Raw genomic sequence first — 13,372 nt, forward strand, 5'->3', positions numbered from 1 at the left:
CGATCCGATCCGGCAAATGGCTCTGCGCAGGGCTTGGGCGGGGCGGGATCAACAGGGCGGGTGGAGGGAGCAGTTATGGCTGCTCTCAGTCCCGTTCCCAGAGGCTCTGCTTCTCAGAACCCCGGCCGCCGCTGCAAACCTCGGAGAGAAAGCTGCCCTCAGATTCCAACTGATGCCGGACAATCCCGCTTCTCCCGTCTGCGTCTGAGTGCCTAGAGACTCGCCCGGATCTGGAGCCCAGAGTCTGAGACTCCCTCCCGACTGAAAACGACAACCGCGCCCTCAGCCACCAGCCCGTTTTGCGCGCGCACCTCGGTACCTTTGTATTTTCCACACTGCGCCTCCTCTGAGCCTCGGTTTGCTGTTCTCTTTCCTTCTAGTTGAAGAGTCTCTCCTCAGCCAGCATTCCTGTGGTTCTGGGTGATGTCTGTTCCGTCTTTTAGTTGTATTTTTGAAGTGGTTGTTTGCGGCAGCAGTCTCCGGTGTTTACCTATGCCGCCATCTTGGTTCCTCCTCTCTTTTGGGTTTTTAGTTAGGGTAAGATCTTAAGTAGTGAGCTTTTCCCCTCATCCAGGATTCTGGGAATTAAACATTACAGAAAATGTGTGTTTCTCAGTTTTCCTAGGAATGGTGCAAAACTTGATAATTGGGAGATAAATTCATTTGTTAAACACAAAGGATGCTTTAGGGCTTCTTTCGTGGAACCCAGTTGAGAAGGGTTTCTCTTTCTAGAACATATCTGTGTAAGGAATGGCCTATTTTGAGTGGTAATGCCAGAAGCCGTCACTGGAATGTGGGTGTCCTTAACCAGTTTCTTGCAGTGTCAGCACAGAAGCTCCAAGCTGCCTGCTCTTCTGGCCTAGGAAGTGGACCTGGATTTTCTTTTAAGCCGTGCGAGCAATGAAGGACAGGCTACATTTATTTTAGTTAGGCTTTAAAAACATTACCTATGAGTAGGCATTTAGATTTTATGAGATTCTAAGCTTCACTGGCACATTTATTATGTTTAATTATGCTTTATTGCTTCAGCCTAAAGATCTTGTGATGCATGATGTTCTCTTTTAAATTGTATCCTTGGTTAATTTTTTTATGGCACAGGATCTGTGGGGAAATGTTCCATGTGGTCTCATGCAGTTCCAGGTCTCTAGTGCCAGCACACTGCCCTGCGTCTGCACAGATCCTTGTGTTTGCAGGCTTAGTGCACATTTCCTGATCAGTTATCGTGTAAAAAACCAGATTACCGGGTGTTGTTTTTACTTTGCCAAATAAACTGTGTATTCTATAAATACTTATTTATTATGTATTAGTCTAATCATTATACAATTATTTGTATGTAAATTTGTTTTTCTTAAGCACATTTTAGAAAGGGACAATGCAGTGTAAAACTTGTTACATTGAGCTATATTCTACTTTAGAATCTGGACATAGTACAGAAAACACTTAAAGGGAAATTAACATTTCAGTTGAAGATACAAATGTAATTTCCATCCTGTCATATTTTGGTGACCTTTTGTGACAGCTTGTCTCAATTGGAGGAAAGCATTTTTACTTGCTGATTAAAGATGTCATTTGAAACCATTTTATTACTGGGGATAGTGAAATTAATCTTGACACTTAGAACCACTAGAAAAATAATTGCTGATTCACCGCATAAAATGTGTATGTGAACCAATCATGTCATCAAGATTAGAGTAAAAGTCTGTGCTTGTTAAGAAGAGATTAAATATTCCTTCGAATGGGGCCTCGATTCATTTGAAGGGGAGGGGTTACCATAGAAACCATTTCAAGGGGATGAAGTGTGGTTTAGAGATTTTGGAAGAGTTTAGAGATGACTATGGATTCCAAGGTAGGAGATAAACTGGTAATATTTACAATGTACCCTTCATTGTGGAAGAAGGCATAAGAATGCTTCTCAGGACGCGGTTTATTAATGTAAGATATAATGCCACAACTCAGATAATATTTTGAAATAAAGGAACCATATTTGAGTCTGTCAGTTTTTTTCTTTTAAGACTTTAGAATAATGTGCCACCTGAAGTTTCTTAGAGACAGAGTCTATGTGTTTCGTATCCCTTAAGCCCTGATTTTCAACCATGAGTGAGCAGCAAGATTTTTAAAAACATGCAATACTGACTAGTCAGGGCACTGACCTCTTTTTCCTTAGACTGTCAAATAAAAAACAACAACAGCCACCACAACAATGGTTGTCTGTGTGAATGAATCAAAATTATACCTATTTTTTTTGTCATATTGGCAAAAAATATATTTTTTGGTGAGCCACAGAATTTCAGTAATTAGATTCTATGTGCCATGAGATGTAAAAGGTTGAAAATCACTGCCCTGAAGTGTTGGTCAGACAGGTGAGCACCTACTAATACTGGTGTCCAACAAATGTTTGCATGAATAGGTTTTCTCTTATGAGACTTTGCTCTCATTTGGCATGGTTCCTCATTAGAAGGCATGCATATAAATCTTTCTTCACTCAGCAAAGATTTTTTTCTTTCTTTATAAAACTAAAAATTTGTAATGTTAATAGTAAATGTTTTCCATTTTGTATGACATTAACATTAATTATTTTTTTATTTTTGGTTAATCTTCACATGAGGATATTTTTTCCATTGCTTTTTCACAGAGAGAGGGAGGGAGGGAAGGAGGGAAAAAGAGAGAGAGAGAAACATCGATGTGAAAGAGACACATGCACATGGACTGGTTGGTTGTCGCCCATGGACTGGAGGGTGGGGAGTGAAACTGCAACCCAGGTAGGTGCTCTTGACCCCATGACCGGGAATCTAACCTGGTCAAGGGTTGGCACTCTAACCACTAGCACAGTGATGGTGAACCTTTTGAGCTCAGCGTGTCAGCATTTTGAAAAACCCTAACTTAACTCTGGTGCCATGTCACATACAGAAATTTTTTGATATTTGCAACCATAGTAAAACAAAGACTTATATTTTTGATATTTATTTTATATATTTAAATGCCATTTAACAGAAAAATCAACCAAAAAAATGAGTCGCGTGTCACCTCTGACACGTGTGTCATAGGTTTGCCATCACTGCACTAGCAACATGGGCCGGGGCTTAATGGCAATTATTTGACATTGGAGTGATTTCACTAATAGTTTTAAGATCAGAAGAGTCAGGAATCTGTTCTGTTGTATGTATTTTTCTGAGTCTCTGTGTCTGTGTCTTAGTAATGCTTGTGCTGGTTTCACTAGGACAGCTGTGCTGGGTGTGACCGGGAGCGGGTTCTGAGCTGTGCTGTCGGCCGACATGATGGCACCTGCCTGGCAGCTGAAGGGCAATGGCTAACTTTGACTTGAGCCCCTTTTTTCAGCTCCCTCAGCACATTAGTGGTCCCAAATGAAAATACCTTCCAGTCTTTGTACATAGGAGGCACTTGTATTCCAAGGCAGAGCATGCCCCCATCGAATAGCGGGTGGGGGTCGCCACTGTGTCGTGCTTGCTCCTGTCGATGCAGTTGCCTGTTGTGGGGAAGCACTTGCTGTTGCGGAGTGTTATTGTCACGTATTTCTTATGTGTGTTCTCCCTGTGAGTCTTGTTCCCGCTCTGAATGTTTCTAACGTGTGCACATCTTTTCACACAGAGCTTTCAGCAGAAGCCAAAGCTGCGTTGCTTGAGTTTGAAGAAAGAGAACGCCAGCATAAGCAGGGCCGCTATGGTTCAAGGCGGGGCGGAAGGAGAGGAGGTCCTTTAATGTGTCGTGGAATGGGGGACCAGAGAAGAGAGAACAGTGAGAGGGGCCGCATGAAGGACCACAGACCTGCGCTGCTCCCCACACAGCCTCCTGTGGTGGTAATGTTACAATTTTCTTGAGTCTAAAACTAGAACAAATGAAAATATGCTTTTGTGGGTATTGCATTTTGTGTTGATCACTTAGTCTGGAAGTAAAGTTTAGTAGTAGGAATGCAGCTGAAGTTCGTGAAGTGTATTTATAGTCTCTAATGATTTCATATGTGGTCTTATAAATTCCGTCCTCTATTATTCGGCAGTAAAAACAATTCTGTTACAACCGCTTGTGAAGAAAGTTCTGGTAAGAGACCTGCTTCCATAAGGGACAGCCACAGAGCAAGCAGCCTTGCATTAGGGCGGGGCAGCCTGGGTCTGTCCTCAGTGTGGTGCGTGGCTCACTGGGGCAGTTCTGCTGGTTGAACTGCCACGTCTGCCCACCTGCCCTGAGGTTGAGCGCATGGTGAGATGGCAGAGCCAGTGGGGCAGGGGGAGCAGCCTCCTTGCCTGCTGTCTCGTACAGCTTGTTACTATGAACTTACTTCTAACTCCTAACTTTTACAATTCAGTCAGCATAAGTCTGTAACATGTCACCAGTCGTTTTCTTTGCTTTTAAATGTTGATTCCTGTGAATTTGTCTTTTTTGTGATTATAGACGCACTCTCCAAGATTAATTCCTCCAACCCAGCCTCAGCCTCCCCCCCCACCGCCACCCCAGCAGCAGCCCATTCGGAGCCTGTTCCAGCAGCAGCCCCTGCAGCCCCTGCTGCCCCTGCAGCATCCGCACCACCCCTCCCCTCCACAAGGAATGCATGTGCCACCCCAGATGGAGGCGCCCAGGGTGATGATGACCCCTCCACCTGTGACCCCACAGCAGCCCAAGAACATCCACATAAACCCCCACTTCAAAGGAGCGGTGGTGACGCCCGTGCAAGGTATGTGTCTCCTTTATTGTTGCTGTGGCCAAAGAGATGTCATGCTCCAGTCTGCAAGGACAACTTGGCTTCCTGATGTCTTCCCCACCCACTTAGACTCCTGCTACTCACGGGCCAGGTGCTTGCTAACAAATGTGTATCTTAGATTCTGATTGGGTGGCAGGCACTGAATTTGGAGGGCAGGAGAGGCATTGTGGAGAGTCAGCAGGGTGCTTCCTCGAGTCCCACTCAGGTGCTCTCTGTGAGTCCCCATGTTAGCTGTGTGTGTGTGTGTGTGTGCGCGCGCGCGCGCGCAGATTCACCTTTAGTCATGAGTTTTAAGTGATAACCTCTCACGTTACCATTTCCTGGCCCAAGGAAACTGTTTTCATGCCTTTGGGAAGGAGCACATCTTTTTTTGTTTATTTATTAATCCTCACCCAAGGAGAAATTTTATTTATATTTATATATATATATATTTTTTTTTACTATATTTTTAATTGACTTCAGAGAGGAAGGGAGAGGGAGAGGGAGAGGGAGAGAGAGAGATAGAAACATCAATGATGAGAGAGAATCATTGATCAGCTGCCTCCTTCATGCCCCCCACTGGGGATTGAGCCCGCAACCTGGACATGTGCCCTGACCAGGAATCGAACCGTCATCTCCTGGTTCATAGATTGACCACTGAGCCGTGTTTGCCAGGTGAGGGTATTTTTTTTTTTTAATATATTTTATTGATTTTTTACAGAGATGAAGGGAGAGGGAATAGAGAGAAACATCGATGAGAGAGAAACATTGATCAGCTGCCTCCTGCACACCCCCCCACCGGGGATGTGCCTGCAACCAAGCTGCATGCCCTTGACCGGAATCGAACCTGGGACTCCTCAGTCCGCAGGCCGACGCTCTATCCACTGAGCCAAATCGGTCAGGGCCAGGTGAGGGTATTTTTAACATTGATTTTTAGAGAGAAGAAAGGAGGGGGAGAGAGAGAGAGAAAAGACATTGATGTGTGAGAGACACATTGACTGGTTGCCTCCCACAGGTGCCCTGACCAGTGCCAGGGATTGAGCCTGCAACCGAGGTACATGCCCTTGACCAGAATCGAACCTGAAACCCTTCAGTTGGGCTGATGCTCTATCCACTGAGCCAAACCGACTAGAGCAGGAGCACATCTTTATGCCTCTGTCCAGCACACGTGGGCTGCGATGCTTCTATCTCAGGCACTGAGTTATGTTGGTGCACAAAGCAGACAAGCTTTTTGCAGTCATGGTCCTGCGTTCTAACAGTCAGCCATAAACACATTGATTTCTGTGGCAGGTTAGGGGATGCCAGTGCATTGACAGATGGAGCAGCTAGGGCTGGGCTGGCTTCATTAGGAAGGTAAGAGTTGAAGGAGGCTGCTGGTGTGGAATCAGGTAGCTAGTGTGGAACACTTGGGTGGAAACAGCACTCAGGCCAAGAAGGACCCCTCTCTGCCTCCAGAGGCAGTGGGGAGGGCTGTGAGGGAAACAGCAGCATCCTTTGCGACAGCTAGGTTTCCATTAGAGCAGGAAGGGGACAGGCTGAGGCCAGCATGGGTTCTGGTGGCTGAGAACTTGGAATTCCAAGAGTGTGGTTGAGAAGTTTCAGAACTTGGGGAGAAGCCTGAGATAGGACTTGGAGTGTGGAGAGGGCCAGTGGGCTGGAGGCGCTGTGAAGTTGTGCTGTGGCCTTGGAGCAGAGGGCTCTAGGGGGGCAGAGGAGGGTCAGTGTCCTTGTGTTGTTACAGGAGATAGCTCTTGTTTGACACACCTGGAGGTCGGGTGTTAGTGCTGTCGGTCCCTGACCCCCTGACTGACCCCTTCGCTTGTCCCCACCATATATTAGAATCATTCAGTGACCTCACTGTCTTGCAGGGCAGGACATGTTATAGTCTGTGTGATTAGCACATTACCTGTGTCTGCTCTAGCAGCTGTGGGAGGAAGGGACCAACACATGCTCATGGGGGCAAGGAGGGTGCAGGAAAGTAGCCCTTTCCATGGTGGCTACCCAGGACGTGCCCCTGCAGGAAATGAAGCTGTGGGAAAGATTTTACTGATGTCAGCATTGGGTATTGTGTATTTCCTTGCACAGTGAGGGAGGACTGGCAGTTGGTGAGGTGCACAGATTGGTGTGGCCTGATAGAAATAAGTGGTGGTAGGACATGCAGAGTGGGAGAGCGCTGAGGAAACTCAGGATGTCTTCCAGGTGTGAAGGGTGTGTGTCTTGCTGAGTCAGCAGCCTGATGGGCATAGACAGAGACCTGGCACCCAGAGCTCATGCAGACTCAGTGAGTGCACATCACTTTGCCGGCAAGTTTTACACTCAGAACAAGCTAAATGGTTTTCACCATGAAGCCGGGGCTTTGTGCCACACATTCCTTCTCCTTGACACACCTTTGATCTTGAGATTTGCTGGTGTAGGGAGACAGTGAGTGAATGAGCTTAAGTAGAAAGCAGTTCCTCTTGAGAGAGGCTTGGTATCTAGCTGCCTGCTGCACAGGTAAGAGAGAGGAACCCAGTGGTTCTTGGAGCTGTAGGCAGGTAGAAGGTACATGTAAAAGGTAACAGCGTGTGCACATCTTTTCTTGATGACACACATTTCCTTTTTGAGGATGAAGTGTTCCATAAAATTATAATTAACCAGTTCTGATGGAAATTCAGCGTGTTCTTCAGGTGTTCACTATTACAACCGTTGCAGTGAATCGAAAGCTAATCTAATCCATTAGGTACACGGGACAACAGAAGATGTAAGTCTTAAATATCAAATACTTGGAGTTTAAGGTTCAACTGGAATGGTCTGTTAACAGTTCAGGTTTTAAGTTCTCTCATAGGTAGACTTGTCTTCCTGCCTGCAGACCAGGTGCCCTGCAGGGCCCCTAGGAGGACAGGTCGCAGATGCCCTGGCGGTCTGACTGAGGCCTTCTTTCTGGCCTGGCTGGATTCGATCTGTGCGTCACACCTGTTCTCAGATGTTCTTGTCAGTGTTTATTCTTTTTCTCCTCTTTCCTGTTGTGTTTTACAATTTATTTTTTAACTTTTTAAAAAATATACTTTCATTGATTTCAGAGAGGGAGGGAGAGGGAGAGAGAGATAGAAACATCAGTGGTGAGAGAGAATCATTGATTGGCCTCCTTCTGCACGCTCCACACTAGAGATCGAGCTTGAAACCCGGGCATGTGCCCTGACTGGGAATCGAACCCTGATCTCCTGGTTCATAAGTTGACGCTCAACCACTGAACCACACCAGCTGGAGGCTTTTTACAGTTTACTAAAAAAATGTTTAAAAATTTGGTGCGTAGTTTAAAAAATGCTGTCTTTATATTATTTAATGTGTAGTTTTTTTCTTCTTTACTTTCATGATAATCTTTTGAGGTCAGAGGTACTCTCTTTCTCCGCTTCATGGTCTACTATTTTGCTTCAGGTATATAATCGATGTACCCAGAGCCTTTAGCCAGCTACATAGATTGAGGGGCTGGTTGCTATTTTATAGGAAGCCTTGCAAATTGACTCTTAGTTTGAAATTTTGATTCATTGGATTAGGCTCTCAAGAGAGGGATGTACTTCTATCTTTTATACATTTTATCAAAATAAGTTTTTTCGGTTGCACTTTGCTTTGATCAAGTGGTCTTACAGGCCCATCCAGCTACACTCTCACTTTAAGTGGACCTGTGGATGTGTGATGTTAATTACAAGGCTTAGTGTAGCGGTTCTCAACCTGTGGGTCGAGAACAATGAAAATACATCCTGCATATCAGATATTTACATTACGATTCATAACAGTAGCAAAATTATAGTTATGAAGTAGCAATGAAAATAATTTTATGGTTGGGGGTCACCACAACATGAGGAACTGTACTAAAGGGTCGAGGCATTAGGAAGGTTGAGAACCACTGCCAGTGAGTGCATCTCAGCACTCTGTTTTCAAAACAGTTTTGATTCACTTTTATTTTTTTTTTTTAAATATATTTTATTGATTTTTTACAGAGAGGAAGGGAGAGAGATAGATAGTCAGAAACATCGATAGGAGAGAAACATCGATCAGCTGCCTCCTGCACACCTCCCACTGGGGATGTGCCTGCAACCTGTATTAAAGGGTCGAGGCATTAGGAAGGTTGAGAACCACTGCCAGTGAGTGCATCTCAGCACTCTGTTTTCAAAACAGTTTTGATTCACTTTTAAACTGTATCATTTCTATTTCTCATTTGTCAGAAATTTCTTTAAAATATGCTATTTAAAAATATTATTATATTTCTAATTTATAAGCTTTGTTCTTATTTTTGCTTGTATGTAGCCTCACTTGGTTGTTCCTCTGTGCATGTCTGTGTTGTGATCTCTTCTTACAAGGACACCAGTCAGTCACAGTGGATTAGGGCTCACCCACCTAACCTCATTTTACCTTAATCACCTCTTTTTCCAAATACAGTCCCATTTTGAGTTACTGGTGTTAAGACTTCATATGAATTTAGGAGGGGGCCACAGACCAGACCATAACACCTGACACTCTGAGAGTTTCCCAGATGATGGGGCAGCACATCTTGGGTGAGGTATAGCTGCCACTCACAGCTGTCACCACTTAGGTGCTGGGGTTCCCCCTCATCCGATCAGTAGATCTCACACGTTTTATATAGCTTAAACATACCTGATTTAGCCCCAGGTGTGAAACTAACATCTGGCTTCCTTCCTTGTCCTGATAGGTCAGTGGAGTTCTGCTTGTTTCAAAACAAAACAAAACATCTCAGCATAGTAGTTGTTCTTTGTAATGGTACCCTGAGCTTGTATATTCCCTTGCTCTGCCTGCTTCACTCTCACTTTTCTTCCCTCTCACTCTTTTCTTGACTCCAGAGGATTTAGATTTCAGTTTGTATTTGAGTGGAGTCAGAGGTATGCCTGGGATTGGATAACCTGGGTAACCTGGAAGTGAAAAAAAGTAAGTTGTTCTTTTGTTGCGAAATGTTTTAACCCTAAATGGGAATTCACAGTTGAAATGTAAACTTCTTTTTGTGCTATTGTGTGAAGGCAGAAGCCCTTCCCTTTCTCTTGATGGAAACTCAATGTGGTTTATGTTGTACACATCGTATATGTTTTATGTTATACTTAGTCTATTGCCTTCCTTTAGAGCTGGTCTGGGTGTGAGCACAACGTGTTTCTAATGAGAGGTGTTTTCCACAGTGCCCTTGCTGCCAGTCCCGAGCCAACAGAGACCTGCGGTGGGACCCCAGAGATTCCCAGTGAGTAGCAGCTGCTCTGCTCCGAGACAATGAGCACACACTTACTAAGAAATATTAATATAGCAAATACAAGTGGGTCCAACTGAATATAAGTCTAAAGGTTTGTAAATATTGACCATAATTTTTGCAATGGAAAATGCTTATTAAAAGCTTAAGGTCAATGGATTTTTGAGAATGGGATTAATTTTGTCTAACTGTAAGATTGTTGAATCAGGATCATCAGTGGAATGCCTTTCATCTTAAAGAATATGAATTTTGATTTTATTTATTGCCCGATGTTAAATAAGGAAGGGCCTTGCTTTGTTATAATTTGTGCTAAGTGTATATGAGCACATGTGCATTTGTGTACATGTGGGTATGTATGTGACATTCTAGGGAATAAGGATGAGGTCTCTATAAAAACCTCGAAAGTCCTAATGACCATTGGTTTTATGTATATACTAGAGGCACAGTGCATGAAATTCGTAGCTTTGTCTGGAAGGATGTCCAGTCTAATTAGCATATTACGCTTTTAGTATTATAGATGTGTATATACATATATATTTATACACACACACGTATATGTACATTTTTTTTAATATGTTTTTACTGATTTCAGAGAGAGGGAGAGATAGATAGAAATATCAATGATGAGAGAGAATCATCGATCAGCTGCCTCCTGCACACCCTCTACTGGGGATCAAGCCTGCAACCCAGGCATGTGCCCTGACCCAGAATGGAACTATGACTTCCTGGTTCATAGGTCAATGCTCAACCACTGAGTCACACCAGCTTGGGATGGTTTTATATTTTAAAAGGAAGGTTTTGTCTTTAAAATATCTTTAAAAGAAAGCACACACACACTTTCCTGTACTTTCCATAACTCTTCATTCTTCCAACATGTCTTAACTAGAAGAAAAATGTCCATTAAAGAGTTGTATATGTTTAAGTAAATTTTGTATATTTGAGATTTTGATTCGATTTGTAGGTGGTTCATGGTTTTATTAAATCAGTGAGGACATGGTCTTTCTGAAAACAATGCTGGAAAAAATGGATCAGACCATAAAATTTTAATGTGATTTATATGTAAAACAAATGTTTTGCTTAGGCTAGAAACCTGATTTTCAGGAAATACCTATTTGACTTTAGCTTTGATATTTCAGTACATGTGTTTGTCGATGGCATTTAGCAAAAGGTTTTTATTTATTTTTTAAAAACAGATATTAATTTCAGAGAGGAAGGGGGAGAGGGAGAGGGCAAGAGGGCTAGAAACATCAATAATGAGAGAGAATCTTTGATCGGCTGCTCCTGCTGCGCGCCCTTCCCCCTTCCCCCCCCCCCCCCCCCCCAAATTGGGGATTGAGCTGGCAACCTGGCTATATGCCCTGGCAGGGAATCGAACCATGACCTTCTGGTTCATAGGTCGATGCTCAAACCATCGAGCCACACTGGTCAGGCTATCGAAAAGTTTTAATGAAGGATCTAGATGTACAATCAGGTGATTACTTAAAAATAAAGTCAGTATTGGATTTAAGGGTCAGAGTTTTTATTTTTTTAGAAAGTTCCTTGATTTGTAGTTATTATGAATTTCGATATGGTTTCTAAAACGGATTCTTACTGATTTTATTTTTTTATCTTTGCTAATTTTTCTTTAAATTACTTATTAAGTTTTAAAAACTAGTTATTTAAAAGTCAGGTGATACATAGTACAATTTCCTACTCAACGCGTTTGTCTAAATAGCTTAGGCTAATACTTGCATTACCCCAGGGTAAGCTTGCATGTGTTTATTCATTAGGTACACCTTTCCTGTGAGGTTGTTTAACTGCTTAGTTATTGTAAAGCACTAGCTTTTTGAGTTCTTTTTGCTGTTTCTTGGGATTGTGAGCATCTGTGTTAAAATTATTATTGGACTTATAAACTTTGCATTTTAGTGATACAATTTGACATGAAAAAGCAATTGTAGTCGGAGAAAAACAAAGTAATGTATGTAATCAATATTTTTGCAAAAATTAGTTTACTTATATAAAATTAGAATAATCATTTGTAGTTTTCATCCACTTGTACTTTCCAATTGGGCAAATGCTTGAGTACCAGAGATAACAAGAGAAGATGCTTTGTGAGGCAGTGAACTTCGTGTAAGTTACACGGTACTTTGAGGGTGCTGATCCTGTCAAGCTGCTTTGAGCTTGGATGACAGGAAATAGTTGCACTAGGACAATGTCATGTGGGTGATATAATTTGAGAAATGTTTTCTTCAGCTCAGTTATTTGCTGCTGTTTAACATGTATCTTTTTTAAAGGCGCACATGCTAGATCTTAAGCAGTGAACTTTGGTTCTTGAAAATGCAGAGCTCTGTTTATTTCTGTAATCAGTCTCCCGCAGAGAAAATAATCAGATGTGGAGTCTATTTTAAAAACATACAGTAAAGTATGTTTTTAAAATGTCCATCAAAATATTTTGGGACAGGAGGTTAATTCTAGGTCATCTTCTATTGTTTTACTTGTGCCAGATCTTTTTTAAGTAATATTATTTTTTCCTTTTGTACTACTAGGTTAAACTTGTTGCAATGAATGTAAATGTAGGTTTGTGAACTTTTAGTGAATTTCTTTTTCATGCCATGTGCTCTGCATAGTGCTAAAACGAACCCAGCCCCATTAAACGAACCCAGCCCCGTTAAAGGAAGCCCGATTCTCATCCTTAAGCCAGTGTTCACTTGAATGATATTATATAAATAGTGGAGACAGTGTTGTTGTGGATTCCACAGCCCCTGGGAGATGTCTTACTGATGGCCCTGTACCCTGTGGGCTCTGTCCTGGTGTTTTCCAATAGGGGACTTTGGTCAGCATTCACTAAACTGAATTTTGCTTTGTAAAATGAACACGGTCACTCACAAATAAATTGATAAAACGTTCAAGTTAGGAAGCCTAAGTTCAGATTCATCGTAGGATATGTTTGAATCAGCACACCTCTTGTTACATAGAAGGTGATATTACAGGAATCTGTGGAGCAAGAGCGAAGGTCACTGGGATCTTCTCTGTCCCCAGCTGTAGCCCTGCAGTGAGCTCCCATTGCTCCTGGGAGAGGTGATGTTCTTGTTGACAGCTTCCTGTTGCCAACTCGTTTCCTGAGCACCTGGTTTGTAGAGGAACTCTACATTTGTCCTGTGCCCGGTGGAGCCACCTGGGCTGGCACAGATGAATAGCTGTTAAGTAAGTGCACACAGGAAGTTAGTATTGAGTCATCGTGCTATTTATTAGAGACTCCATAAACGGAGTAGTGTAGAGCGGGTATATATTACCTATTTTTTTTGTTTTCAAGAATACAGATGTGAATTTGTGCATTTAACTCTATGGAGTTCAGCTCTAACCAACTGACTAACGAGTAGAAGAGGCAGACAGGAGACATAGGACTAGATTTCCACATGTGACAGGCACACAGTTGGGGTACAGTTGGTATTAATGCCATGGCTTTCCTTCTCTTC

The 13,372-nt window shown here is 42.8% G+C and overlaps 1 protein-coding gene across 6 annotated transcripts in view; it reads left to right on the top strand.

Moving 5' to 3' along the window:
- Window positions 1–13,372, top strand: part of RBM33 (RNA binding motif protein 33) — a 114,631-nt gene that overhangs the window by 45,855 nt on the left and 55,404 nt on the right. For all 6 annotated transcript variants that reach the window (XR_002826309.1, XM_023744273.1, XM_023744270.1 and 3 more), the window contains exons 7-9: window positions 3,607–3,815; window positions 4,405–4,684; window positions 9,853–9,911. Coding sequence is in view for 5 of the 6 variants with exons in the window: in XM_023744273.1 (XP_023600041.1) it covers window positions 3,607–3,815; window positions 4,405–4,684; window positions 9,853–9,911 (548 nt within the window). In the remaining variant the exon portion in view is untranslated. The remainder of the gene's footprint in view (window positions 1–3,606; window positions 3,816–4,404; window positions 4,685–9,852; window positions 9,912–13,372) is intronic.

The sequence above is a fragment of the Myotis lucifugus genome, unplaced genomic scaffold, assembly GCF_000147115.1.
Source record: "Myotis lucifugus unplaced genomic scaffold, Myoluc2.0 scaffold_442, whole genome shotgun sequence".
NCBI lineage: Eukaryota > Metazoa > Chordata > Mammalia > Chiroptera > Vespertilionidae > Myotis > Myotis lucifugus.